The sequence below is a fragment of the Peromyscus eremicus genome, chromosome 4, assembly GCF_949786415.1.
Source record: "Peromyscus eremicus chromosome 4, PerEre_H2_v1, whole genome shotgun sequence".
NCBI lineage: Eukaryota > Metazoa > Chordata > Mammalia > Rodentia > Cricetidae > Peromyscus > Peromyscus eremicus.
Window position 1 is genome coordinate 118,574,293 of NC_081419.1, and position 25,165 is coordinate 118,599,457.

General features: G+C 43.4%; 1 protein-coding gene and 1 pseudogene across 2 annotated transcripts in view; both read left to right on the plus strand.

Moving 5' to 3' along the window:
• The window catches only part of Dtd1 (D-aminoacyl-tRNA deacylase 1), a 176,555-nt gene that overhangs the window by 147,998 nt on the left and 3,392 nt on the right, over window positions 1–25,165 (plus strand). The window contains exon 5 of one of the 2 annotated variants that reach the window (XM_059261562.1): window positions 3,881–4,059. The exons of the other annotated variant lie outside the window; for it this stretch is intronic. Coding sequence (XP_059117545.1) covers window positions 3,881–4,033 — 153 coding nt within the window. The 3' untranslated portion in view covers window positions 4,034–4,059. The remainder of the gene's footprint in view (window positions 1–3,880; window positions 4,060–25,165) is intronic. 2 annotated transcript variants of the gene reach the window in all.
• LOC131910013 (pre-mRNA-splicing factor CWC22 homolog) lies at window positions 16,602–19,355 on the plus strand (annotated as a pseudogene).

Genomic DNA, 25,165 nt, shown 5'->3' on the forward strand with positions numbered 1-25,165 from the left:
GCTGCATCTGATGGGTGCTGCTTGGAGCTATGATGTCCCAGAGCAGCCCCTGTCCCTGGGATCATGCCTCTCTGTTAGGACCTGTTACAAAGAGCGGGAAGCAAAAGGCACAATGAGACTCACATGAGATCTGACAATAAGCTGGTACCTGTAATATTCATTTTTGGCACCCATAATATTCACGTTTCCCGTGTGTTACCTCTAAAATGGAGAAACAAAACTGAGAAGGGCCTCTTACCATCTGAAACAAATATCATACTTTCAACACTTGTCTTAGATCACGTCTGTGATTATCCACTTATGTGGATATCTACCTATACCTATTGAATACAGGAGTGTATATACACCAAAAGGCAGCTTAACATAGTGTGCTGCAGAACACTGACTCCCAAATTTTTAGGTTTTATGAACCACAAATACAGAAAATAAAAGAAATTGGGGAATCCAGCATGTACTGTCAACTTACGTTTACCAAACAATAATAATAATATTAATATAATGATTATTATAATGTATTATTATATAATTATGATTATTATTTGTTTTTTTTTTTGCGACAGTTTCTATGTGTTGCCCTGGTTATCCTGGAACTCACTCTGTAGACCAGGCTGGCCTTGAACTCAGAGATCTGTGCTCCTCTGCTTCCAAAGCGCTGGGATTAAAGGCATACACCACCACTGCCTGACATACCAAAATTATTCTTATGAAACATTATTTTATGGGTATGGGTGTTTTGCCTGAATGTATCTCTGTATGCCTGGTGCCCATTGAGGCCAGAAGAGGTTGTGGGGTGCCTGGTACTGGAGCTTCCATGTGGGTTCTGGGAATGGAACAGGGTCTTCTACAAGATCAATTAGTGCTGTTAACTACTGAGCCATTTCTCCAGCCCCTGAAATTATTGTAAAATTTTAGCAAAATACACATATAATTTGCCATCTTAACTATTTTTTAGTATGTATTTCTGTAGCACCAGGTATATTTACAAGCTAAGATGATTTTTTTAAAAAAGAGTAAGACAGAGGGACTCATGCCTGACCTCTTGGTGTCAAAAAAGAAAGAGATTTTCAACACCAAGAGAGAAATGAAACACATTCTTAGTGTAAAAAGCCCTTCCTTGTCTGTGGCAGCATGTATAAAGAAAATATGGAGCATAATGCTGCAGTGAAATGCAGCATACGTTCATGTTGCCACTTCCTCAAGTTGAAAAATGCTAAGATGGTGTCACCTTTTCTTTTGGTCATTCCTGTTTAAAGGCCTGGAACACGAGCTGTTTGTTACCAGGCCACAGTCAGACAATGAGCGTCTGCAGCATGAAGTCAGCCGCATACCTAGAACCCAGTGGAGTAGGGGTCACCTTTCATTGGCTGACTGTCGATGTAGGAAGCTCTGTGCTGACATACACTCTGCCATCTGTGCTCCAACTGTCCTGTGCAAATAGCTCATGGCCTGGCCCTAGTCAGAAGCCAAACTCTAGGTCTGGTTCTGTTCTTAAAAAAGTGAAAGTTGACAGTTATAGTTGAAGCCTGTGTCTCTTCATTCCACCACGTTTCCCCTCTCCTCTCCACTGCACTGGAGCTAGTGTCTGCCTTCCCACCCATTTTCGTGAACTTATCCCAGTGTGTAGTGGGTAAATTCATCACAGTGTGTAGTGTGAGCTCATCACAGCTTGCAGTGTGTGAGCTCATCACAGTGTGCAGTGTGTGAACTCATCACGGTGCGTAGTGCATGAACTTATCATGACATGTAGTATAAGAGCTCATCATGGTGTGTAGTTCTGTCTCTGAAACTTTAGTTTTGCACAACATGATTTTAAAGTCTCTTCTATTTTTATACTTGCAAATTTGTCTGTCCTACAGTATTACTTCTTGTGACTTTAGCATGTTATATTTATCTGTCTTATTAATGGATATTTGCATTGTTTCTAGTTTTTTTTTTTTTTTGGCTAAGATAACACTACACATTCTTACGAGCCTTCCTGTGTACATGGGGTGCTATGTATCTTTTATAAAATATCTTTTTAAAAAATAATATTTTTACTAATTTTTTGAGAATTTCATGTATTTTATCATATTCATCCTCTTCCCCAAACCCTCCCAGATCCACCCCCATTTTCCTGCCCACCCAACTTTGTGCTGTTCTCTCTCTCTCAAAATCATTGTTCAGCTGGGTGCTAGTGGCACATGCCTTTAATCCTAGTACTCGGGAGGCAGAGGCAGGTGGATCTCTGAGTTTGAAGCCAGCCTGAGCTATAGAAGGAGTTCCAGGATGGCCAGGGCTACACAGAGAAACCCTGTCTCAAAAATAAAACAAAACAAAACAAAAAACAAACAAATAAACAAAAACCTCAACCAACCAAAACAAAACAAAACCATTGATTGATCCAATTTGTCTCTGCAAATGCTCTTGGGTGTAGGGTCTGCCCTGGCGAGTGGTTGACCTATTAAGGCTCATGCCCTTAAAGAAAATGAACTCTTCCTATCAATAGCCAATAGCTCCTCAGCAAGGGGTGAGACTTCATGTGCCCCTCCCACTGTTCCATGCTGGGATTTTGTCTGGTTTGAGCTGACACAGGTCTTGTACATGCTGACACAACCACTTGGTTTATATGCCCACCTGCCCTGTTGTGTCTGGAAACATCATTTCCTTGTAGTTATCCACCACCTCTGGCTCTTACAATCTTTCAGGGGTGCAATCATGTAAGGGAAGTTACCTGGGAAGAAAGTCTCTGGATCAATGATGCAATTCAGCACAAAATCATATAGCATCTCAACCAGTCTGGTTAATTTGCTATAACTTTTCAGGTTAATGGAAATTGGGAAGGATAATACTGTAAGCCAATCATCAATAAATTTGGTTTCTTGGACCAGATTGAAAGCTACTGATTGTTCATCAGTATAAGGTTGAGTTCAAAGTCTGTATATAAAAGAAGCAGTGCTCTGGAAGGCTGTGTGCAGTGATTGCATCTTTGGACACGGGGCAGAGGCCAGCTGGGAGAGGCTAGCTCTTCATTGAATTTCTTTCCATGTGATGGAGAAAATGCCTGCAGACTTGGTCTGGGAAGCAGATGGAGCTGGGTGTTTCTGTCTCTCAGGGTTTGGTACAGATGCCTTTCTTGGTCCAAGAAAATCTTGTGAACCAAAACTTGGCTAGTATTCTCTACAAGCCTTTTTTGGAGTGGCTGTACTGTTGCTCAGAGTGTGAGATGACCTAAGTTTCTTCTGACTGTCTAGTCTGTGGTTACTTTGAAACTGTTGGGGAGATATCAAGGGAAGAGATGGGTCCAGGTCACATCAGATCATGTGTCCCACCCCAAAAGTTGGAGGATGCTCCAGTGGCTGGTGGCCCATCTGTGACTACCATTAGCATAGTAGGAGCACATGGCTTGGATGAGTCAGGCTTCAGGCTCAAGAATGTAACTGAGACAGTGTATTTTATTCCACAGTCTTCTTTGTTACCTTCAGCAAACAGTGGAATGCTTTGAACACTCTTTAAAAAATAGTAAATGGGAAGGCAATGGTGAGAAAAGCTACAATGCCATCAAAGAAAATGGTAACAAGCTAAAAAAAAAAAGAAAAAAAAAAAGCCTTTGTCATTTAAGTTCTTCTGAGCAGGTGTAAGAAGCCTGGACTTGGCTGTCTTCACATCCCCCACGCTGGATGATGAGAAGTCAGAGCAGCATTAGGCAGGTAGCAGGTAGAGAATCTGTGCTAAGGATTCAGGTGCTGTTTGATCAGGGTTGTTCATAGTTGGATCTGTGAGCAATTGGGATAAACCAGGCACCAGGCAGGAGCATTGCCTGTGCTTTCCATATGGGAAGTTCTCATGCATTGGCTACCTCGTCGCGTCTTCACCGCTTCAAAATATTTTCTTTTTTGATCAGCTGTCAAAGCTGGAGAAGCAGCAGCAGAGAAAAGAAAAGACCAGAGCCAAGGGGCCTTCCGAGTCAAGCAAAGAACGAAATGTACCCCGAAAAGAGGACCGCAGCGCCAGCAGCGGGGCAGAGGGCGATGTGTCTTCGGAGCGGGAGCCATAGATGCAGGAGCAGGAGCAGGAGCTCAGGTAGGAGGTTTCCACCTGCACGGCTTTGTTCCCCACATTGTAGGGGAACAGAAATGAATTAAGTTGAGATGGCTGCTAAGGTAGCATCCATCTTTGAACATTCATTCCTGGCATTCTTGAGTGTGCTACTTTGCAGCTCGGTGAAGGTCACTGCTGTAAGATTGTGTTGTAGTCATCAAAATGTGTACAGCGGGCTACATGCAGGCTGAGGGATGCACCCAGTGGATGGTGTGTGTCCCTCCTGCATAGTCTGTGCCAGCCATACTGCCTGGGCCTGACAGGCATCTGTGTGCTCTCCTGCTGTCAGTCCCCACCTCTGTCTTACTCTACCCCCCTGTCCACCATTGGTACTCTTACTCTTGGCAAGTCCAGTGGTCAGTGTCCTCTGAAGTAGTCTTTTCTCACCATTGCCTGGTTTGTGTTTTACCACCATTCCTTTCATATTGCATGACACTGCCATTTGTTTATTTATTATATCAAGAGAATGTCTTGCTATGTAGTATTGATTGGCTTCAGACTCAACTCTGCAGCTTGGGCTGTTTTCATACTCACAGCATTATTTCTGCCTCTGCCCCCCCCCCCCAAGCACTGAGGCTCCAGGGATGTACCATCTTGCCCATTGGATATTCATTTTTTCCATGCCCAAGATTGTGTTGACTTGCCTGCAACATTAAGTTCATCTTCCAGAGGCCCCAGTGGCCTCTGTCTCAGTTTCCTTGTCAGATATACTATCAAAGTCCCTTATTGAATGGACACTGGGCAAAATATTGGAATACAGATGTGAAGGATCTATGGCCTGTCTTTACAACGTTCACACATTCAAGAAGAAAATAGAAACAGTTGTGTCACAGCAAAGTGCAGTATGGCATGGACAGAGCAGAGTATGGGGTAGAGAGGACTCTAGAAGTTGACCTTGAAGGACACATGGAACTGGGGAGGTGAAGGATAAGAGCAGGGAATAGCTGCCAAGGCAAGAGGAAGAAGTATGTGTTAGTTTTTGGTCACTATAATATGGTGATATTTTATTTGTATTAAAATGTTATTTGTATGTTAATAAATAAAGTTGCCCAGGGGTCAGAGCTATTAGCAAGCCATAGGAAAGCAGGGCAGTGGTGGCATATGCTTGTAATCCCAGCACTTGGTAGGCAGAGCTAGGTAAGTCTCTGTGTGTTCAGGGATACAGCCATTGTTGGATACACATGCCTTTAATTTCAATACTAATCATAGAAAACCTGGAGGTCTATACAGACAGGCCGTGATGAAGTGGTCATGTGGTTGGGTTTACAACCAATGAGAAGGCAGAACAGGAACTCTATATAAAGACTTTAACACAGGGGTAGCTCTGGTTCAGAGAGGTAGGACCACCGCAGGAGGAAGGGTAAGGTTTTAGCTCTTAGCTCTGACCTCTTGGCTTTCTTCTTTGCATTGGTTCTGTGTATCTTATTTAAAAAGACGGTTGGTTACATCTACACTATAACTAATGAAAACATAAGCCAAAAGACTTATTTTGGCTCACAGTTTTGGAAGTTTCAGCCAATGATTTCTTGACCCTGTTGACTTTTGAGCATGGGCAAGGCCATATATCGTAGTAGGCACATATGGTGATGCAAGCTGTTCACCTCATGGCCAGGAAGCACGAAGAGGAGAGAGGGGAGGAAGAGAAGGCTGGGATTCCATGGTCTTCTTTAGAAGCACACCTGGAACAACCTGAAGACGTCCTACCAGGCCCCATGTCTGAAAAATTCCACTGCCTCCCAGTAGTGCCATGGTGCAGACAGACCAAGCCCTGACTATGTGAGCCTTTGGAGGACACTCCAGATCCAAAATACAGCAAGATGCCAGCATTATGTTGTTGGAGGAGTGGAAATGACAAAATAGAGAGCTTTGTAAAAGAGGAAGTGAAGATTAACTGAAGGGTTGGGTACCAGTGGGGAGAGCATAGAGCTTCTTGAAGTTGTAACTCCCAGGAATGTGGACTTCTTCCTAGGGTAATGACAAACTTCTGAGAAGTTTTAGTATGCAAGTGATATAGTCAGGCATAACATAAAACCATCCTCTGGCTCTGTGGAGTGAGACCGGAAGTAGAGAGGCCAGTTTGGAAGATCTGCAGAAATCCAAAGAAATAGTGGGATTAGAGGGCAGAGGTGGGCTGGAAGATGTGAAGATCAGCTTGGTTATCAATGTGAGTGTTGGGGGGCTTCTAGAATGATGTAGGGACAGGGTGAACTCACAGAAATAGGGAAGACGAACAATAACTCTTTGGGTGACAGTCTTGTGTCTGTGGTGCTGGGGCTGAAAAGAGGTCTTAGGCATGCATTTTGGAGCCTTCAACTTATACAGCAATTAAACCATGTCTGAAGACAAGGTCAGTCTAAAGATACTAAACTACAAGAGGAGCGGCTGCCGGCAAGGCCTTCTCTTCCCTTCTAAAACAGTGTCTATAAGATGTCTATGGCTTTGAGGATGTTCATGTACAGCTATTATGATGCATCAGTAATAGTTGGGTGTAGTAGTACCCACTCCCAACAGATAAAGGAATGAATAAAGAGCTCAGAAAGACTGGGCCCTGGTAGTTTGGATGGCTGTGATGGAATCCTCCTGCCTCTGACTTCCCCTATACCCTACCTATAGCACTATGCTGTCTTCCAGTGTACCTATGGGAAGATGGTGGCACTATAGTAGCTGATCTTGATTGACTTAACTTCACACGTTCATGTATGAGTGATGTGGAGTCAGAGAAAGGTCACATCACATTGGGCCTCTTTGATCACAGCCACCAACTCACCAGTTTCTCATTTTGATGCTCAGGCCTAAAGCCGTTGGTTTTTCACTCATGAACTGAAAAACATGATGTGATATTTGATTTCTAATTAATGTTAGTATTCATGAACATGTGATAACATTTTATGTGACTCACGTATTATGTAAAATGTCCATTCCTACTCTTTCTAAAACTTGATGTTTTTTCTGCCTGTAGTCAGTTTCATCATACAAATATTGCTGATGTTACTGGTTAATAATCTGTTTAAAGGTGGGAATTGTGGCACATGCAGACAGGGCACAGAGGGCAGGGATGAAGAGGGATGATGGAGAGGAGGCCTATGCCTGGCTGAGGGCAGAAAGCGTTCAGGGTATTGTGTAGCCAGTGGAAAGAGCAGAGGGCCAGCCAGATGGAGAGGAAGCCAGAGTCTAGTCTCATGTTCAAATAGACAGGGCAGCAAGAAGACATGGTTAGGCTTAAGACACTCAACAAGAGGGAGACCATGCCTAGTACTGGAAACCTCGCTAACCACTCAGTGCTAGTGAGGTCATGGTTATGGAGAAGAATCTACAACTTCTAATTTACCCAACCAGCATAGTCCCTAACAACAATCTATAAACATCTGTCCTTGTACCCACAGATGAGTGTAGTCTTCACCTCTCACCAAGGAAACTTCTCTTTTCAACAGATAGAGACCATCACAGAAAAATCACAACCAGTGAAAATGCAGAGTTGTGGAGCCCAGTCCCAATGGTGACATCTACAGCACACTCCCACACCTAAGGCTCAGGGAATGTCGTAGAAGATGGGGAAAAGAGTGTAAGAGTCAGAGGATCAGGGAGTTTGCTGTGAGATGGTATCTCTAACCAATGTCAGCAGCTACACCCATAAAGTGTCACCAACATGATTGCCCAAACATGAGCCGAACAAGGATGACACCAACGGACATACTAAAGTGGACAGCGGGTGGGGCGTGGGGGAGCCCACAAGGCACAACCCTACACAGAGAACTATAGGCAACTGAGAAAAGCTGGGAGTGGGATAGGTGGTCTTTCCTAGAGAAGATCACACTAATTGGTTTATCCAGTGCCAAATGGTCAGCCCCGAAAACACACATACGAGTAGCATCATATGACCGAACAGGTTATATTTAGGAATATATATGTCCATATATGTATAGATATATGCATGCAATAACAATTAGTGAAAAAAATAGACCATGAATCTGAAGGCGAAAGGGGAGGGGTATATGGGAGGGTCTGGAGGAAGGAAAGGGAAGGAAGAAATGTAATTGTATTATAATCTCAAATAAACAAACAAAACAGAAGGCATGGGTAGGCCTCAGGTCTGTCATGCTCATTAGAAACAGGCCCTAACACAACACTGGGGTTCATCCAGGACTTCCTCTCATCTTGCTGGTGACTTTCGAAGTCTTTATGTGATTTCAACCTCCATGGTGTTTCTTCCCTTAAAACAGTCAGGCCCACTTCCTGCAGCTGTTGCAGACCAATGGCAAAATGCATGCAGCAGTCAGAATACATGCAGCGGTCTGTGCAGGAAGGAGGCACTGGCCTAAACCCCAGTGTCTACACATAGTCAGTCCTTTTAGGCTCCCACAGAGGGAAGCATGGAAAGACAGGCTCCTCTGCCCTCGCTGACAAAGGTCAGAAGTCAGCTCAGTTGTGCTGGGAAGCACTTAACTTGGTTCAGAAGTGGACATCAGCCTGGCCTCCAGTCGTGCATCTTAGGACTGTGGGCAGCCACCCACATTCTCTTAACACTTGTGGACACTGTCTTTCCTCTTGACTTTTGTTAGACTGTAAACTAGCCTTTTCTAGAGAATTAGGACTTCACCTACAAGTTTAATACAAATGAAATGTTTAAACTACTATGACAAAAATGATGGGAGAGGGCTAAAAACATGAGCACTCATCTCAAAGAACCAAACCCAGATTATCAACCTAAATACACATGCTGTGCACACAAACATATATACACATGCTGTACACACAAGTGTCTAGACACATGCCTGTGCACACAAACATGTATACACATGCTGTAAACACAAGTGTCTTGACACGTGCTGAGCACACAAACATATATACACATGCTGTACACACAAGTGTTTAGACACATACCTGTGCACACAAACATGTATACACATGCAGTACACACAAGTGTCTAGACACATGCTGTGCACCCAAACATATATACACATGCTGTACACACAAGTATCTAGACACATGCTGTGCACCCAAACATATATACACACGCTGTATACACAAGTGTCTAGACACATACCTGTGCACACAAATGTATACACATGCTGCACACACAAGTTCTAGGCACATGCCTGTGTACACAAATGTATACACATGCCTGTCCACACATTAGAATATACTTTGTGCTTTCAAACATCTTGAGCAATTATAATGCCAGCTAGCTGATGACTGCATTATATTGTTGACCTATCAGCAAATTTAACAAACGCAATGTCTTGAGTTTTGCTTTAACTGTCTTAGAAAATCTTGGTTTTACTTATTGAGGTATAAAGAATTTGGTTACTTTGTAAATCATCACAAAACAGAACAATTTGACAGCTTTTATTTGCTTTGAATTTGGCCTCAAAATAATTCTAAAAAATGATTTTTGGAGAACTTTATATGTAAACAGTGTGTCCATCAGTCCTACCCTCCTCCCTGTCTCCAACCCCAGCGTCCCTCTTTCTCAACTCGCAGCCTCCTCTTTATTATTACTGTTGCGTGCACATTCATACATAAGTCATTGAGTCCATTTACTATTGTTTGCATGTACACGTCCAGGGTTGACCATTGGGATTGGGTAACCTGGGTCATCCCTGGAGGAAACTAATTCTTCCTCTTTTAGCAGCCATTGGCCACCTGTAACTTTTCATCTACGGGTGAGAACATGTGGAATTTCCCTTGTCCACATTGGTATGTCAACTAATACTGTCATACCTCTCTTGTTTAGGCAAACATATTGTTGATATTTCATGGTGAAATTTGTCATGTCTAGCAAGTGTCTTAGGTCTCTGGTTCTTACAATCTTTCCTCTTCCATGATTTTCCCTGAGTCTTGGGTATAGGGGTTGCCTTAGAGATCTGTCAGTTGGGGTTAGATCCCCCACAGTGACTTATTCTCTGGATTTTGAACAGTTGTGGATCTCTGTAGTAGTCTCCATATGTTGCAAAAAGAAGCTTCCTTGATGACTAGTAAGAGCTATACTTACCTGTGGATATAAGAATAAATATTTAGAACACAGTTAGAAATTAGATTGGTTTAGGAAAGTGGCAGTAGTAGATTTTTCTCTAGGGTGTAGGATCTCTCCAGCCATGGGTAGTTGGCTCGGTTTACAGAACCAGGGATAAATTCCCTCTTTAAGTCCAACTAGATAGCTCCTGGTTACCCCCAAGATAAAATGCCGCCATTGCACCACCATGGATACATTGGCAGTTCAGTCATTGTTGTGGTTCATAGGCTTTACAGCAGGGTAGGACTACTGATTGCTTTTTTTCCCCGTGTGTGTGTGTGTGTGTGTGTGTGTGTGTGTGTGTGTGTGTGTGTGTGTGTGTATCACCTTCCAATGCTGTGAGAATTAATCCTCAGGAGGAGGTTTCCAGATCAGTTCCAGCTTTATTCCTCCAGGTTTATGTCTGCCGTGTGTGGTGTCTTCAGTAATAGGGTCTCACAGTCAAACTCTTGAAGATAACCAAGGGCCATGGCAGTCACCCGTATTGTTTGGGGAGACTCTCACATTCCAGTTGTAATCCAGATGAGAGACAGCTGCAACAGAGCCTGACAGGGGGACTCCCTCTGAGCCTGTGTGCTGACAGCCAAAAACCAGTGAGGGGCTGGGGGTTTACCCACTTCTGAGAATTTAGCCACCTTTCTGGATTTGAAGACTTTGACGGGCCCAACTAAAGGACAGGTGCTACTACAATTACCCGTTTAGGTTTTGTGTTGTCACTTTGAAGAAATTTGTCATCTCAATAGGCCACAAAATCGCCCTCAGATGTGTCAGATACTGGTGAGAGCAGAAGGAAGAATGGCAGAGGGTGACCTTGCATTTGTTTAGTTGTGTGGAAGAGCCAGTCCAGACGGGAGCTGCAGTTTTCTTTCCCTTTTCTTAAAAAGGAGAAGAGCCCTGGGGAGCCCGGGGGCGGGGAGGGGGGCAGGGGAGCGGCTTTGAATTTTCAGGGCTTGAGAGGGAAAAGGGAAAGGCAAAGAAAAGATAATGAGAAACTCATACCATTGGCTGTATTTTTCTTTGAAAATGATTAAATACCCTTCGTGGTTGGGAGGATATTCCCAGGGCGGGGGTATTTCTCTGTCACATTGCAAATGTTCCTTTCTATTTCATCAAACAGACCTAAAAATGCTAAAATTAACATTTGTTCTGTGCGCGGTCTCATTTCTTCTGGTTCCTCACCTCGCTCCTCAGGACCAGAGGATTTGTGGTGAGGCTGGGACTCGATTATTTCCCTGCTAGCAGGCTGGTGTTAGGGCAGCCTGGGCTGGAAGACAGTCTGCTTCTGTGTCACCCATGGCTTCATTTGAGTATTTACTTGGCTGCTGTATTAGGGTGTGAGAAGAGCTCCTGACCAGTACCCCACATTTCATCCTCAAATGTCAACACACTCAAAAACAAACAAGGGAAATGTTTTGGAAGCTGCCATCTGTTTACTTTGCCAGCTTGGCCTTTTTCGGAATAGTGAGATGCAGCCATCTTGATGGGGTGTTCTTCTTCCTAATGAGCAGAGTAGTTGAGTAGTACATGCACGTAGGTGTGTGTGTGTGTGTGTGTGTGTGTGTGTGTGTGTGTGTGCGCGCGCTCTAGAGTTTTCAATGTGCATTTTCAGCGTCTCTAATTTTACTTTTAAACAGCACCATACTAAGTTATCTGCACAACACTGCGTCTTCACAGTTCTTCCTTCCTGTGGCGTTAGTGCCACCACCCCCACCTGGCACATGGTATGAGCACTGGTGCATTGATTTTTACTGATCCTCAGTGGCTATTTGAAAAATGAGTTAAGGTTAAGAAAAATTGGTTGCCTTCATTTCTCTGATTATGGTGTTTCCTTTCATGCTGTGAACACAGGTTTTCAAACTATTTCATGTTCTTTCTGTCTAAAGAATTGCTTTCCATATTTTTTGAAGCGCATATTTCAGGAAATCTTTAGTTTTCTCTTTTGTTTTTGAAAGATAATTTTGTTGGTCTAGAATTCTAACTGATACTTTTTGTATTTTCAATATTTAAATGTTTCATTTCTCTCCTTTTAAATTTCTTTTCAAATGTACTTTTAGTTTTAAAGGACATATCGTGGTTGTATGTGTTTATGGTATGTAGTGTGGCCTTTCAATATATGTATACATATATAATATATATATATATATTATATATGTATCAGATATACTAGCATATCTGCCACCAAAGACACATAATTGTTTTGTTGTTGTTTAGAACATTCAAAGTCTTCTTCGCTAGCTACCAGGAAGCATCCTGTTATTTGTTGTCGGTTGTAGTCACCCCACTGTAGGTGTGGTAGTCGACTGTAGTCACCCCACTGTAGGTGTGGTAGTCGACTGTAGTCACCCCACTGTAGGTGTGGTAGTCGACTGTAGTCACCCCACTGTAGGTGTGGTAGTCGACTGTAGTCACCCCACTGTAGGTGTGGTAGTCGACTGTAGTCACCCCACTGTAGGTGTGGTAGTCGACTGTAGTCACCCCACTGTAGGTGTGGTAGTCGACTGTAGTCACCCCACTGTAGGTGTGGTAGTCGACTGTAGTCACCCCACTGTAGGTGTGGTAGTCGACTGTAGTCACCCCACTGTAGGTGTGGTAGTCGACTGTAGTCACCCCACTGTAGGTGTGGTAGTCGACTGTAGTCACCCCACTGTAGGTGTGGTAGTTGACTGTAGTCACCCCACTGTAGGTGTGGTAGTTGACTGTAGTCACCCCACTGTAGGTGTGGTAGTCGACTGTAGTCTCCCACTGTAGGTGTGGTAGTCGACTGTAGTCACCCCACTGTAGGTGTGGTAGTCGACTGTAGTCACCCCACTGTAGGTGTGGTAGTCGACTGTAGTCACCCCACTGTAGGTGTGGTAGTCGACTGTAGTCACCCCACTGTAGGTGTGGTAGTCGACTGTAGTCACCCCACTGTAGGTGTGGTAGTTGACTGTAGTCATCTCACTGTAGGTGTGGTAGTCGACTGTAGTCACCCCACTGTAGGTGTGGTAGTTGACTGTAGTCACCCCACTGTAGGTGTGGTAGTTGACTGTAGTCACCCCACTGTAGGTGTGGTAGTTGACTGTAGTCATCACACTGCAGGTGTGGTAGTTGACTGTAGTCATCTCACTGTAGGTGTGGTAGTTGACTGTAGTCATCCCACTGTAGGTGTGGTAGTCGACTGTAGTTACCCCACTGCAGGTGTGGTAGTTGACTGTAGTCATCTCACTGTAGGTGTGGTAGTCGACTGTAGTCACCCCACTGTAGGTGTGGTAGTCGACTGTAGTCACCCCACTGTAGGTGTGGTAGTCGACTGTAGTCACCCCACTGTAGGTGTGGTAGTTGACTGTAGTCACCCCACTGTAGGTGTGGTAGAACAGTACTAGTTACTCTAATCAAACATATTCCTAGCTAGCTGCACCCCTGTGCCCATTTATCACCTGCTAGTTTAGGGGAAGGGGAGGGAAAGGGGCTCTGGGAAAGGCACCTGGTAGAATTGTCCTTCAGGCAAGAGATTTATTAATGTTTCAGGTAAGGTCTCGTGGCGCAGTGCCATATCTAGTCATCAAGGTTTCTGAGGGAGGGGGTGGTCCTGCACTGTGAGGAAGCAGGCTTAGTTAATATGTAACCCATGTTACCTGACCACAGTCACACTGTCTCTGGATTCCTAGGCAGCATGAAAATGAGCTCTGTGGCCTGCCAGCTCTTTGCTGCAGTGTGAGAGGGGTGGGGCTGGTCCGTGAGGCTCTTCATACTAGCATCTGGGGACTGGTTCTAACAGCATCCCTTTGCATTTTCTCTCCAACGCTCTTCCCAGATTCTAGTCTCAATCTATTCCTTATCTCTCTGAGATCAACTTTGTCTTCTCCATAGAAATAAGAGCATGCAACATTTGTCCTTTTATATATGACTCATTTCTCTTATGTAATGTCTGTTGCTTCCATCCATGTTGTTGCAAATGAAACAATTTCATTCTTTTTTGAATGGGTGTTGACTATCCTATTATGTATATAAAATACATTTAAAAAATCCATTTATCTATTGATAGTCACCTAGGTTGATTTCATTTCCTGGCTATTGTGAATAGTGTGTTAATAAACATATGAATGTACCTTTGGGCTACTAATCACAATTCTTGCAGACATATTCCTGGTAGTGGGATTGCTAGATCATATGGTGATTTTATTTCTAGTTGTTTGAGAAACTTTTTATACTGTTTCCCATAATGGCTGTTCTAACTTACATTCCCATAAAAAAATATGTCAGATTTCCTATTTCCCTACCTCCTCACCAGCATTCATTATTTTTCTTTTATAACAATCATTCTAACTGGGATAGAATGACATCTCATTGTGGTTCTTATCTACATTTCTGTGATGATTGCTGATGATGAGTTTTTCATATGCTTATTGGCTATTTGGATGTGTTGGTTTTGGGAAATGTCTGTTCAGGTAACTTGCCCATTTAAAAATCACATTTTTTTAGTGGTTTGTTTGAATTTCTTATATAGCCTAAAAATCATTTCTTGTCTTAGAGTTTACAAATATTTTCCCATTTTCTAGGTTGTCTCTTCACGCTGTTGAATGCTTTGCTTTGCACAGAGCTTTTAGTCTGACGTGATCTCATTCATCTTTTTTTTTTTTTTTTTTACACAGAGCTTTTAGTTTGACGTGATCTCATTCATCTTTTTTTTTTTTTTTTGGCCTGTGCTTTTGCAATCACACCCAGGTGTTTATCCCATGATGCCCTGAAATCTTTTTCTCATAATTCTGTAGTTTCAGGACCTACATTTAAGTGTTTGATTCACATTGAGTTGGTTTTTGTATATGGTAAGAGATGGGGTTTAGTTCTTCTATGTGTGGACAGTCTACCATTTATCAAAGACTTTCCTTTCTTCAATGTATGCCCTGTCAAATAAAGAAGTGTCTATAAGGGCATGTTTTTAACTCTTGATGCTCTGTCTGTTTTGTTGGTTTATTTAATGTGCACATGTACCATGTTGTCTGGGGAATTATCGCTCTGTAGTATATTTTGAGGTCAGGTATTATAACTCCTTCAGCTTTGTTCTTTTTCCTTAGAATTGTTTTGGTTATTTGATTCCATACAGTTTTGGGAAGTTTTATTTTTGTATATTTATAAAGGATGATTTTCAAGTTCTATAGTCTTTAAAAAATTCAAGCACTTTAAAAGTTCCAAGTCTCTTTAAAATATCCAGTTTCTTAGCTGTGGGCTCCCATCAAATAATAATAATAATAATAATAATAATAATAATAATAATAATAATAATGAAACCATTTTAAGTACATTAAATACTTCTTACTCCAAAATGGAAAAAAACAGGTCATGCAAACAATTACATTCAAACAAAACCAAATTCCAATAGTGTAACAAGCCCAGTGTCTGATATCTGGAACTCACTCATGATATTCTGGGCTCTAAAAGACTTTGGGCACTCCCCTTCACTAGCTCTGCCATTCATAGCATACACAATTGGTCTAATGTTTAACAAGTTCCATTCCATATCTGCTGTTGTCATCCATCCCATGGTGGTTATCTCATGGTCCTAGCATCTCAGTTATGCTGGGGTCTCCACTGTAACTGAGGCTTTACCCAGTGTTGTAATTCTTGGGCCTTGGGTGTCAAGGTTCCCTAGACCTTAGCAGCAGCTATTGATATAGTTCCTAGGCACAGAATGTCTGAAACTCTTGGTTCTCAAGGCCTGGCTGATCTTTGAGACTCTTCCAGTGACCATGACCTGTAGTTCCTCTTCTTTGGAACTTTGAAGCTTTCGAGCCTTCTCCAGCCTCAGGTCTTTGCACTCTTTTACATCCTCTATAGTTCCAGTTTCTCTTGTTACTGTCTTCGCTGCTTTCTAGAACCTTTGAGCTGCATGTCTTTGCTGTCATGGCTGCCACTACTGGGTAGTAGCTACCCATTCATTTTGCTGTTTCCACCGTTTCTGTTGCTTCAATACTGATGTTACAGCCATTGCTTTTGCTGTCTCTGCTGCAGCTGTTTCCACTGTAGCTCTGCGGCTGCCTCTTCCCCCTGCCGCTCTTCTTCTTGTCCCCCTCATTCTGCTGTTACTACCGTTGTTGCTGTGACTTTCATGGTACTAGCTGAGTCTATTCAGCTAATGACTATCAAAAGTAGGCAAGAAAAGACCACTCAAGGGCAATGAGTGTTAGATGATGCTTAGAGACAGAACGAGTAAACTGTCAAGGAATACAGACCACTGAGTACTTGTTACTTGGACCAACTTGAGGAATCTGATTTATTGGTTCAGTTGGCATCAGAAAATGAAAAGTAATATGGCACACAGGAAAATATGCCAAACGAAATGTTTCCCTGAGGAGCTATTACTCTGCTATTACAATAGATTGGACTATTAGTGTTCAAGAAGATGTTTTCACGCTGGCAACATGGAATCACCAAAACAAACACAGAGAAGGAGAAAGATACCTGATCAGAGGTCCTGGAAACCCCCATCTCCTGGAAGAAGCCCAGGACCAGCAGTAACCCAGCTCCACTTGGGATGACCTACTACAAAGGGAGAAAAGGTGAACTTTATCCTCTCCTCACTTGCATTGGGGGAGTGGACCTCCTTCACAGCTCAGGATGATGCAGAACATATTATAGAGAAAATCAGCCTAGCATACCAGAGGATGAGCAGAGAGGCTCTAAGAAAGATGGTCAGTGGTGAGGCCACCAAAAAAGTCAACATCTCCAAGATGTTTTATTATCTAAGAACTTTTTAGAAAACATAGTTTGAGGAAGAGGACGTTTTCTAGATCTGTTTTGTAAGCACAAACTGCTTCTTGACTTGTCATCCAAGCTTATGCAACTTTAGCAGCAATTACCAACTCAAAAGTCACAGTTGGAAAATGAATCCTCCTGAGACTAATTTTTAATTTTCAGAAAGGATATTAAAGAAATGATAAGTGAATTTGTCGAGTACCTCAAATTTTGTTGTACATCTTATTAAGCAAGACATGGGACATGAAGTTCTATGCATAGAGGTACTCATTTTACTACTGGGAAGAGCAGCGGGTGATAGTCTTGAAGTAGCCATTGGCTTGCTCAAAGAATGCAGCCTCCAATGAACACAGACGTCACCAGGAGGAATCAGTGCTAGTTTTGAATTCCTTCAAAATGTTCTACACAAGTCTGAAATCGACAAAGGAGGGCAGCATATGATTGAAGTTATGTTTGCTATACAGAATGATAGCAAATATACAGATGGAATTGAGGACCACCCTGTTATTCTAGAAGGACTTGACTCAGTTCACCCACATGCTCACTTTGGAAGGTGACTATAATCCAGAAGATACTCTAATGTTTTCATGATGTTCCAGTCTTACAGAGAATGAAGTGCAAGCTATTAAGAAGGCAATTTTCCCCCTAGCCCACCCCCCATTCGGGAGAGGGGAGAACAAGGGAATCCGTGGCTGATATGTAGAACTGAATTGTATTGCAAAATAAAAATTAAAAAACAAACAAACAAAAAAGATTCGTGCTACAAGTGGCTAATAAATATTTCTTAAATGTCAAAAAAAAAAGAAGGCAATTTTTTTTCTTATCAAAATACTTTATTTTAGGAGATCACTCAAAAAAGACACTCCACATTGGAAAGACACACCAACAATAACCTTGACCTTTTTTTCTGTTTTGTTTTGTTTCTCTCTCTCTCTCTCTCTCTCTCTCTCTCTCTCTCTCTCTCTTTTTTATAAACTAAAACAATTTTATGCTTAAAGTAGAAGACAAGAAATATTTTCCAATCAGACTTTAAGATTGTGTGTGTGTATATACACATATATAATCAGTTTAGCAAACACACACACACACACACACACACACACACACACACACACACACAATCAGCCTAGCATGCCAGAGGATGAGCAGAGAGGCCCTAAAGGAAATGATCAGTGGTGAAGCCACCAACAAAGTCAACATCTTCAATGGCAGTTTTATTATCCAATATATAATTTATATATTATATAATATATAATACATATGTGATATATTTATATATGATACATTTTAATATATTAATATATATTTCTGATCAGGGGAGGGGAGGAAGGGATGGAGCTGCCTGTAGTTAAGGAAGTGTTTGGCTTTTCTGCTCTTAGTGAGGTGGCTCTCTGCTAAGAAGGAAAAATCTTAATGAGGACCATGATTCAAACAAAGACCAAGACGCTGGCAGTAGTGAAAAGGATGATGATGATGAAGGACAGAAAGTGACTCTTCACGACAAAACTGAAATTCATCTGGTCTCGTTGTCATATGACTCGCTCCTCAGTCAGGTTTAGAGTTTGAGGAAGGCACTTACAAACTGCTGACAAAGGGAGTTCTCTAACCGTCCAAACAAGAACTCTGCAGTATGATGTTTGACTGCGGTGCCAACAGAGGGCCTAGGAAAGTCTTCTCAGTTTCATTAACGGGGTGATTTTGCATGCTGATGAAGGAATACATGGAATCATTTGAAAGAATATTCGGAGAACAAGATGATACTACACACCAGTTAGAAACAAGTAAAGTGAGAAATGTTGCTGAGATGTTTGCTCACTTTTTACATGTTTGTTTCCATGGCATGTTCTGGAATATATGAAGGTGATGAAGCCATTATGCCACCTTGTAGAATTTTTGTCAAAATATTTTTCCAGGAACTGTGTAAACTTAATGCAAGATTAAAATATGAGATCCCATAGCCATTCTTTGAAGGATTATTACCTCAAAACAATCCAAGGAACACTTGCTTTGCCATCAACTTTTATATTTCTATAGGCCTTAGAGCCTGGTTCCCAATTTTCCTAATGCTGTGACCCTTTAATACAGTTTCTCATGTTCTGGTGACCCCCAACAATAAAATTATTTCGTTGCTACTTCATAACTGAAATTTTGCTACTGTTAGGAATCATAATATAAATATCTGATATGCAGGATATCTGATATGTGACCCCCAAAGGGGTTGCAACCTAAAGGTTGAGAACTGCTGCCTTAGAGGTTTAATGGAAGGATTGTGTGAGCGTCTCAGAAATACACCAAAAGTCATCATAGCGCAGAAACCAGATGCTGAGCAGAAGAGACTCTCCCTGCCCTCTTGTCTTTAGTGTTGGCCTCTTGGGACTCTGACTCCTCCGACTTCAGTTTTGACAGCAGTGAAAGCTCTGTGTGGTCTGGGAGTGTCAGTCACACTTGTGGACTAGACTTTCCCGTGGTTTATGCCGGGCTTGAGCTTGTGTGGACAAGTGTCCAGTGTTCACTGGCCCCTTCTTCACTCTGACGTCTTCCTTTCCTTGTGTACCAGGGGCTTCGGCTGTCCACACTTAGCTTTGTGGTCTGTGGTTCTCTCACCCTGACATTCCTCAAATGGTATCCTTGGGGTGTTAGCTGAGGGGGCAGAGGTCTCCCAAATACTTGGGGAGTTATGGGAAGCACCCACACAGCACTGAGATCTGTACAGGCAACGGACTTGGCTTAGTTCCTTCAGGACCTCCTGATTATTAATGACTGTGCTGGAATGACGCAGCTGTGGGCATCAGGTACACTGCTGAAACATCCGTGTTCTCAGTGATGGGTGACTCCGGGCTTGCTCCCCCCCCACTGGCCTCAGGCTCATGGCTATCGAAGTCCAGCTCTCAGCTGATGAGTCCTGATTCCATCTGCTGCTGGTGGAGTCATGTGCTTTACAGCTTGAGCCAAGCCTCGAGAAGCCCCTGCTCTTCAGCTTCTCGGTGTCAGGCCTTCCTGCTGTCCACATCTATCCCCAGAACTGTCTTTTGCTCTGGGACTGGGGCTGGTTAACTTCAGACTCCCTCCCTGACTTGTGGATCGCTCACTGTTCTCAGGCCCCAGAGTGGGTCAGCTTTGAACAGGTCCCCTCTCAAGATGGTGGGCAGTCCTTCTTGCTCCCCAAGCCATGCAGACTGACAAAATGGAACTCTGATTTATTCCTGACCCACGAGTGGGAGGAATTTTGGTCTCACCAAAACCACCACTGCATTTAAGGCTTCTGAGGATGGAAGGCTTGTTTCGAGGGTAGGCCTGCCTCTCTCTTTCCACCTCGGACCCCTAGACTAGCTTTGAGATGAGGGCTGTGCTTCCCCTCACCCCACTGTGCAGCTCTGCATCAGGAGCAGTAGTCAGCTTTGGCTCTTTGGGAGAGACACTGCCCAACTCTTTCACTACCTTTGTGAGTTTCCAAACCTCTTCACTTTTCTCTCTTTGCAATAGGCAATTCTTTCTTAAATGGAGATTTCACCTTAAGGGGTCATAAGGAAAGGTAGATTCTAATCTGCCATCTTACCCAGAAGTAAGGTATTGATTGGATCATAGCCCTTAGCTTTTTGAAACAGGGTCTTACTATGTAGGTCAGGCTGGTCTTGAACTCTCTAAGTCACTTAGGCTGCACTTGAATTCTTGATTCTCTGACTGTTTCCAAAGGGCTGAGATTGTAGTAGTGCACCACCGCTATTCCTTAACAAATTTCCACTCTTTGTTTGTTTGAAAGACCTAAGTCCCCTTGGCAGTTCATTGGAGGGCTCCCTGGAACCTCTAAGAGTGCTAACAGGTAGAACACCTCACTGATAACATTGTGTTTCCCAGAAACTCTTGAGTTTTTGCAAAGAACAGTCCTACTCTCTAGGTAAATGATGCCAGTGGGATTCCCAGCTGTGACATGAAATTAGTAAATAACTAGCAGCTTGGGTTTTGTTTTGAATAGTGAGTTGGAGAACACCTGTTGTGTCCTATATGTTCTGAGTTTAGAACTTGCATCTTATAGTTAGACAAACGGCCTGAAGCTGGAAACTGGTCAACTAAAAGTCAACAAATAGGAACATCTTGTGGGTCCTTTTTCTTTTCATTGAGAGGGTATCATTCTTTAGTCCAAGGTAGCCTAAAACTTAATATGTAGCCCAGGCTGGCCTCAAACTCAGGGCAATCCTCCATCCTCAGCCTCCCAGGTACTAGGAGTACGGATCTGAGCCACCACATCTGGCTGAGAATCTCAGTGTTTGAACAGGCTGTTGAAGCTTCCAGTCCTGCACTAGCCTCACTGAAGATGTTTCTTACTCCTTGGTATTTGAAGGCAGTAAAAAGAGAGGCACTTGCACATCTTGAGGGAGCTGGTAGTCAGAAAGGCTGTCAGTTGTGGTGCTCTTACAGCCTTCCAACATACAGCATCATCATCATCTCCAGGCACTCCTAGGTGATGGACAGCAACCAGTTCCCAAGTTTTTCTGTAGTTGGGTTGAGGAAACTGAGGTGGAACATTTTAACAAACAGGTTAGAAACCGAGAGTAGCATCCACTGGCCAGTCCTATGGTGGTGGGCAGAGGCTTCAGCTGGGACAGAGTCTGCTGCCTGCTTGAGGCTCTAGGCTTTGTTGAGAGCATGTCATTCATGGTATTAATGATGGTATATGATCGGGCCCATTGGGACTTCCAGTCATAGCAAGATCGACTCTGAAGACATACTTAGCTCCTAGCCCTTCAAGACAGATGCTTTGTGGAGTCATTCTGCCTTGAAGCATACCTAAAAGCTTGGAGAACCCTTGGACCAAAACCTCCAAGATTCCTTCTGGTTCTATGTTTCTTTTAGTAGGGAATCAGAATTCATAAATAAGTTTTCTCTTTTAGAACCTATTTTGAAATAAAATTTTATTACAAAAATTTTCACTTAGCACATTTCAGAAATGCCAAACTGCTCAAAGAAGAAGAAGAAGAAGAAGAAGAAGAAGAAGAAGAAGAAGAAGAAGAAGAAGAAGAAGAAGAAGAAGAAGAAGAAAAACAAATCCTGCCAGCTCGTCATTCCAAGACAGCTGTTACTGGCCTGACTCCTTTGCAGCGTTTTCCCAAGCAGATCATTTTGTCTTTTTCATCTCATTTCAAGAGCTCAGGACTACTCACTACACAGTGTCAGCTGCTTTATTTCCTCTGAAAGAGTGTCGTGAATGTTTAAGTCATTTATTCTTCTAAAGTAAACTTTATATTTTCCATCTGTATGTCATACATTTGAATCATAAAATTATCCTCAAGAATTTAAAATATTATGAAGTACTTCAAGTTAATCTAGAAAGGAAAGGAAAATTTATTTAACCAGAATCTTAAAACTTAAGTTCAGAAACCAAGAGTGCAGTTTCAGTGTGTGCCAGGAGGATGGACTTCTCTGAAGGTCAGTGTGGGAAAGAGTTTCAGTTTCGTGTGTTGCTGCTGCAGCTGAGGAGAGAGACTTCCAGATTCTCTGGCCTTGGGTTTGAGTTGTCACCTTTGGTATTGTACAAGCACAAGAGGGTTCTTTCCTTTTGTTGACTAAAACCTGGAAATGGTGAGGCGCTGAGAATGGTCTGGTGTGTTTCCCTCTGCTGGACTTTCAGCTATTTGTTCAGGGGTGCAGGACTGTAAGAGGGGTGCCTTAGAGTGTGAGTGTGGCCTGAGGAGAAAAGTCAATTCTTGACATGTTTCCAGACAAAACCAAAGAGCACAGACTAGCTCTCTTTCTAGCTAGCTTTTCTTTTCTTAACTTTCATTTTATTTATTCTATGTGTCTTTTGTATCATATATCTTGATTCCATTCATTTCCCTATCCCTTCACATCCGCCCTCCCCTCTCTGCACCACCCCCCAGTAAAATTTAAGAGAAAAAGGGGAAAATTTTTAAAATCTTATCATGGAAGCTGCGGTGTGACACAGTGAGTCACACAGTAAACCCCTTTGTCCATGTATCTTTACTTGCAAGTATTCATTGCAAAGAGTCATCGGTCTGGTTCGAGGCCTTTGGTTTCTACTACACTATCAATGCTGGGCCCTCACTAGGGCTCTTCTGGATATCCTGTTGTTGCCTTTTGTTGTGGAGATCCTGCAGATTTGGGTCTTTGGGTCAGGTTCCTTCACATGCTCAGACAGGTCAGAGATGGGATGAATATTGGGGTAGGCCAAGTCATAACCTGGTTCTGGGCCTTGGCAGCTGCAGGGTTGGTCAGCCTGACAGTTCTCCCCTGTCCTCAACTACCCAGGTGAGCTCTCCAGCATTGCCCTGACTAGTTCACCTCTTGCAGCAATGAGTGAGGGGTGGGGTCAATTCTCCTGCTTTCACGCCCTCAGGGTCAGCTCTCTTAAACCTACACCATCAGGACCAGCTCTATTGTTGCTCCAGAGGTCACTCTCCTGAGTGCTGCAGCTGGTAGAGGCAGGGACAGCCTTCCCACTCTTTTGACCCCAAGGGCAGCTCCTCCACCTGTCTCAGATGTTGATGGGCATTGGGGATGGGGGGCATCTCTCCTCTACTCATGCTGTCATATGTCAGATGACATATGGTGACATCTCTTTGCTCACAACCTCAGGGCTGGGTCAACCTTACCTCCGACCACTGTGCAACTCTGCTGTACTGTCTAGGTGAGGAACAGGGCACACTTTCCTGAGTGCTGCAGCTGGTGAGGAGGAGGGTCAGATCTCTCATCTGTTGCAGGTGGTAAGGGGTGAGAGGTAAGGGAGGATATCTCTCTCCCACCCACACCAATGAATGACAGATGAATGGGGACAGCTCTCCCATATTTAAAACTTTGGAGCTGGCTCAACCACACCTCTGTCAACAGGATTGGCTCTATTGTGTTACCCAGGTGAGGTGCAGGGCCTGCTCTTCCAAGTGTCGTAGCTGGTGGGGCTCAGGGACAGTCTCCCACTCTTATAACCACCAGGCCAGTTCTCCCACCTGCTTCAGGTGTTGATGGGGGAGGAGGAAAGGGCATGCCTCTCTAGTCCATGTTGCCATATGGCAGATCAGTAATGGAACAGTTCTCCCATGTTCACAGTTTCAGGGCTGGCTTACCCACACCTCTGTTAACAGGGTTGGCTCTATTGTACTATCCTGGCAAGACACAGGACCTGCTCTCTCGAGTGTTGCAGCTGGTGGGAGTCAAGGACAGCTCTGCAGAACTTATGACCACAGGGCCACCTCTTCCACCTGCCTAAGGCATTGACAGGTGGTGGGGGAAGGGCATCTCTCCCCAGCCCATGCTACCATATGGCAGATGAGGGGTGGGACTAGGTCTTTTGCACTCACTACTTTGGGGCTGGCTCACCCACACCTCTGTCAACAAGGTTGACTCTATTGTGTTGCCTAGGCAAGATCCAGGACCTGCTCTTCTTCTCTAGTGACCACAGGGCCAGCTCTCCCACCTGCCTCAGGTATTGGTGGGAGGAGGGGAGGGAGAGCATCTTTCCCCTGCCCATGGCACCACGGGACAAATGAGAAATGGGGACATTTTTCCCATATTCATAACTTTGGGGATGGCTTACCCACACCTCCATCAGCAGGGTTGACTCTATTGTGCTGCCCTGTAGAGGTGCAGGACCTGCTCTCCCGAGAGTTGCTGCTGGAATGTGTGAGGGACAGCACTCCCGCTCTTATGACCACAGAGATAGCTCTCCCACCTGCCTCAGGTGTTGATGGCTTTTCTTATTTGCACTCAGGGGCCTCCATAGTCAACTGTTAACTCCTCAATGTATCCATTCATGGGTGGTATTAAAGATATCAGAAAGCACACTCACAGAGTGGTATTACCTCATAGTTTTGCTATTAGGATCTTAGGCTTTCCCTGAAGTCCATCTAGGTAGCATTTAGACATGAGGGAATAGAAAATGCTCTGTTAAGCTTTGGAATTTAGTTCAACTTTTAGATGAGAAATCCTCTAATCATTAATCTTGGAAGTTTGTCAGCTAGATTTTATTGTACCCTCAAAATCACAGAGGGAAACATGAGACAATTGTTCATATTTTTTTATGGGATCACAGTGTGTAGCCCAGACCAGCCTGGAACTCACTATGCAGCCAGGGCTGACCTCTAGAAATGCCCATGGAAATCCCCCTGAATTGCTCTCTCCTACCTTGCATACTGGGGCTATAGACACGAGCCATCACGGCTGGTTTAGGATTAACTGACAGTTCCATATATAATTGAAACTTTTTTCTCACATAAGTCACATTATTATCTTATAATTTAAAGCTCACTTGGACATTTTATATCAAAAGACAACTATCTTTTGAGTGGTATTAAAAATTATCCCAAGAACAAGTGCCCAGTTTATTCCTTCCTT